General features: G+C 35.3%; 1 protein-coding gene across 1 annotated transcript in view; it reads right to left on the bottom strand.

The window, feature by feature from the left end:
- Nucleotides 1–5,361, bottom strand: part of NDC1 (NDC1 transmembrane nucleoporin) — a 65,691-nt gene that overhangs the window by 36,955 nt on the left and 23,375 nt on the right. The window contains exon 4 of the mRNA XM_019666385.1: nt 3,921–4,029. Coding sequence (XP_019521930.1) covers nt 3,921–4,029 — 109 coding nt within the window. The remainder of the gene's footprint in view (nt 1–3,920; nt 4,030–5,361) is intronic.

The following is a 5,361-nucleotide window of genomic DNA, read 5'->3' as shown; positions in this document are numbered from 1 at the left end:
CCCCCCAAAGGGGTCGCGACCCACAGGTTGAGAACCGCTGCTATAGAGAGAAAACCCTAAAGATTCTACTAAAACACTATTATTGGGTTGTCGGAAAAGTCATGACGTATTTTGTCTATGTTTTTCAAAGGTCATTTATTTATATAAAGAACAAAGATCAATCAATGATCTATTGACCATTTTGTTCGATAACCTTTTGCCATCTTTCAGGGAGTTTATAGTTCCTTGTTCATAGAAGGACCTGTCTTTATTTGCGAAAAGCTGAACAAGGTGCTGATTTACAGCCTCATCTGAATTGAATGTTATACCACGCAAGGAGTTTTGAAGAGAGCAAAACAAGTGAAAGTCTGACAGCACAAGGTCAGGCGAGTATGGTGAGTGTGGCAACACATCCCATCCAAGCTCCAATAATTTTTGACAGGTGATCAAATTTGTGTGTGGTCTTGCGCTTTCACAATGGAACACAACTCCTTTACAATTAACAAGCTCTGGACGTTTCTGGATGATGGATTTGTTCAAACTGTCCAATTGCCGACAGTACACATTCGAATTGATTGTTTGGTTCCTTGGTAGGAGCTCGAAAAACACAACACCTTTAAAATCCCACCACATTGAGAGCATAACCTTCCTCTGATGAATATCTACTTTCGATGTCAAATATTTGAGGCGAAATCATCACGTTGGGACCAAGACGGCTTGCGCACCACATTATTGTAAACAATCTACTTCTCATCACCAGTTATCAGTCTCTTCAAAAAAAGGATCGTTTTCCTCATGTTTACTGAGCATATTGCAGATGTTTATACGCACCGTCAAATGAATTTCTTTGAGTTCATACGGAACCCAAATATCGAGCTTGCTTACATATCCCAGCTTCTTCAGGTGGTTATAAACATGTGAATGATGGATATTCAATGTTCCTGCAATCTCTCATGTCATATAACGTGGGTTTGAATCGATCAATGGCTTTATTTTGTCGTCATCAACCTCAGTGATCAACCCCCCTGACCAAGGAGAGTTGTTGGGATCAAAATCACCAGCACGAAAATTCATGCACCATCGTTGGCACTGCCGTTCTTGTAGGGCGTTGTCACCGTAAACTTTATGCAACTTTTCAAAAGATTGACGCACGTTCTTCCCTTTATGGAAGTAAAATATGGCAAAAATGCACAGTTTGGTCTTCCATCTTCAACTTGTTGTAAAATCTCCAAAACTCAACCAAATAGCTCAATTTTTTTTTTAGAATGAAGCTAAAACTCTCAGCTGTCAAATGACATAGCAATAACATAGATGTGAATGACTCTAGTACTTCCAAAAATGAACTAGTGCCATCTGTCGTAAACATGCGTCATGACTTTTCCGACAACCAAATAGAACTATTAAATGAATTCAGTAAAGTAGCAAGATACAAAATTAATATAAGGAAATCAGTTGCATTTTTTATTTGTTTGTTTGTTTGTTTGTTTTACTGGGGAACAGTGTGTTTTTCCAGGACCCATCAGTTCCAAATCAAGTAGTTGTTTTCGATGTATTTGTGGAGGACACGGGGATCGAACCAGCAACCTTAGTGTTATAAGCACTGCGCTCTACCCAACTAAGCTAACCAGCTGCCCCTCAATTGCATTTTTATACACAAATAACAAACTACCAGAAAGAGAAATTAAGAAAACAATCCCATTTACAATTGCATCAAAAAGAATAAAATACCTAGGAATATATTTAACCAAGGAGGTAAAAGACCTGTACTCAGAAAGCTATAAGACACTAAAGAAAGAAACTGAAGATACAAATAAATAGAAGTGTATATCATGCTCATAAATAAGAAAGACTTAACATCGTTAAAATGTCCACACTACTCAAAGCAATCTACAGATTCAGTGCAATCCTTATCAAAATTCCAATGTCATTTTTCACAGAACTAGTACAAATAATCCTAAAATGTATATAGAACCACAAAAGACCCTGAATAGCCAAAGCAATCTTGAGAAAGGACCAAAGTTGGAGGTATCACACTATCTGGTATCAAATTATATTACAAGGCTATAGTAATCAAAACAGCATGGAACTGGCATAAAAACAGATACATAGGTCAATGGAACAGAATAGAGACAAAGAAGGCAAGAATATATAACAGGATAAAGACAGTCTCTTCGATAAATGGTGTTGGTAAAACTGGACAGACATATGCGAAAAAAAATGAAACTGGACCACTTTTTCACACCATTTCAAAAATAAACTCAAAATGGATTAAAGAGATAGTTACAGGGATGTAAAGTACAGCAAAGGGAACACAGTCAATAATATAGCAACAATGTATGGAGTCAGGTGGGTACTAGACTTAATAGGGGGATCACTTCGTAAGTTGTATAAATATCTAATCCTTGTCTCCCATGATAAATCCACATTTTACAAAAATTAATAACCGAAAGAGGAAACCTTTTCAGTTATTAAAGACCAAAGTGCTACACACAAAAAAAAGAAAAGTGGTAACATTGGAAATGAAATTTGAATGGAACATAAATGGAGTTACAGAAGAAATAGCTGACCATAGAAATGTCGATATGACTGCTATGTCAGACCAATGTACAACCACGAGCACACCTTGAGATACTGTAGTTCAGTTGCAGAGTTACACAATGAAGCAAGTACCGCAATAAAGAGAGTAGTGGCCTTTTGGCTGATGGAAGGTCTTGCCTTTAATTTGTAAAAAATGCAACATCAGTGAAGCTCAGTGAAGCGCGGTAAAAGGAAGTATGCTGGTATGCAGGAACAGCCAGGCTGACTGTGTAGTAGCTTAATACAATGTAATGAAATGTTAACATTAGAACGACAATTTTCAAAGCTATTTTGAAAAATATGGGCTTTATAAATTACAAGTGAAAAAAAGCAGACAGCAAAATGGCCTAAACACTATGAGAACAATTTGGTAAAATTGTATTTATAGAAAAAAGTTGGATCAGAAAAGTCTAAAAACGGTATTTTAGACTGTTAGATTTTATTTATATTATGTGTTGCTGCTCAGATTAATGTTTTCCATTCAACTTGTCCTGTTCATTATATTAAAGCTATATTTTTGTATTTACCTTCATGTTAATAAATTCTACAAGGTTCCCTTAGAAACAGAATATTTCTATTTGTACCAAATTACAAACTTATAAAAAGGAATATGCTACTTCTAAAGCAATGACCAAATGACATACAATATTTTCCTTTTAAAGAATACGGTTTTTTTATTGTGGTAAATTTACCATTTTAACCATTCTTAAGTGGACATACACTATATGTGCCTTGTTGTACAACAGATCTCCAGAGCTTTTTCATCTTGCAAAACTAAAACTCTACACCCACTGAACCATTCCTTTTCTCCCTCCTCTCAGGCCCTGGCAACCACCATTCTACTTTCAGTTGCTAGGAGTCTGACTACTCTAGACAATTCATATAAATGGAATCATATAGTACAGTAATACCTTGGTTCACAAGCATAATTTGTTCTGGAAACAAGCTACTCCTATTGCAAGACATTGCTTGCTTACCAAGCTAAACTGTATTAGAAATGTTTGCTCGTCTTGCACACCCACAAACCAAGTTACTCGAAATCCAAAGTTTTACTGTATTTGTCTTTTTGTGACTGGCTTACTTCATTTAGTATAATGTCCTCAAGGGTCATTTATGTTGTAATATGTGACAGGATTTCCTTCTTTTTTAAGGTTGAATAATATTCCATTGTATGTATGTACCACATTGTAACAGTATCTTCCCTTAACTAAATATTCTGACAATATAAACAATAAATCAGTTGGGCTAATCACACACCTACAATTGTAGAAAACATACAAAAATAATCAAGAATGACTTGAAAACTGACATTTATGAACTATGAGCTAAAAAAAAAACACTATCAAAAAAGCAGAAATTCTTACCAAGAAAATAATACACAATGCAGAAATTTCTAATCAGGAACAGCGATTCCATACAACTGTGTTTAACTAACAAGAGCAGAGATCTCCTAAAGCACAAGAACTTGTATTGCTGTGGAAAAAAGAAAAACAGAATTATATGTCACACCCAAACAGAGGTTCTACTTCATTCTAAAGCAAGCACATAACTATAACAGTCCATATATAAAGCATAATAATTGCATAAAAAGACAAAGTTTATTCTAGAAGCAAAATATAAATTATTTCTGATGTTAAAATATTTAATATTTATATTATATAACATTCACTAATATGAGATCAGAAATTAGAGAATTTTCAGTATTAATCTATACTTATACTAAGGACCATGAAAATGAAAAAAGTACAAAAATCATAATAAAAACAATAGCAGCTAACATTCTTTGGGCACTTACAATGTACCAGGTACTGTTCTAAGCACTTTACATACATTAATCCATTTAAACCTCACAAGAACCCTATGAAGGAGGTTCTATTATTATCCCCAAATTACAGATGAGAAAACCAAGGATGCACAGAGAAGTTAAGTAACTTAACCAATGTTACCAACTAGCAAAAGGAAAACCTGAAATTTTAATCCAGATAGGCTGGCTACAGAGCCTGCAATCTTAATGGTAATGTATACTCCTGTACATTAAATTTTTTTTAATTCTTTTTTTTTTAATTTTATTTTATTGGGGAACAGTGTGTTTTTCCAGGACCCATCAGCTCCAAGTCGAGTAGTTGTTTCAATCCAGTTGTGGAGGGCGCAGCTCCGTGGCCCATGTGGGGATCGAACCGGCAACCTTGAAGTTATGGGCCTACCCTCTAACCAGTTGAGCCAACGGGCCACCCCAACATAAAATATTTTTAAATGCTTAAATGCTATTTGCAGAAAAATAGGAGGCAGAGAAGATGACATTAGCCTAGAGAATCAGGAGATCTGAGTTCTTGTGCTTTTCTCTTTCTGCACAACACTGAGCAAGTCATGTCTCCTCTCTATCTAGTTATCTGTGAGATAAGAAGGCTGAACCAGATAAATACTAGTTCCTTAGTGGGTACCTTCCAATTCTATCACTCTAAGACAAAGAAATCAAATAAGAAAATATATGAAACTTTTTTCCTGAAAAAAATACACTCCTTGAGAAACAAGGGTTATTTGCCCCTCTCCTGCCCAAAATACGCTAATGGAAATCTTTTTTTTTTTAATTATTAGAAAGAATCTAAGGAAACCTAATGAACAAAGATAAGCTTCCCAAATTCTGGTATTCTTTTGTGCTTATTATATTCTTACAAGTGTAAGAATATATATCTATATCTATATAGATATATAGATACATATAAGAATAGATGTAAATAGGGCTGGCCAAGTGGCTCGTTGGTTAAGAGTTGGCTTGTGAGCACGAGCTCTGAGCAGCAGGGCCGC

Source organism: Hipposideros armiger, unplaced genomic scaffold (genome assembly GCF_001890085.2).
Source record: "Hipposideros armiger isolate ML-2016 unplaced genomic scaffold, ASM189008v1 scaffold_469, whole genome shotgun sequence".
In the NCBI taxonomy this organism is placed as follows: domain Eukaryota; kingdom Metazoa; phylum Chordata; class Mammalia; order Chiroptera; family Hipposideridae; genus Hipposideros; species Hipposideros armiger.
This window is presented reverse-complemented; position numbering and strand designations above follow the sequence as displayed.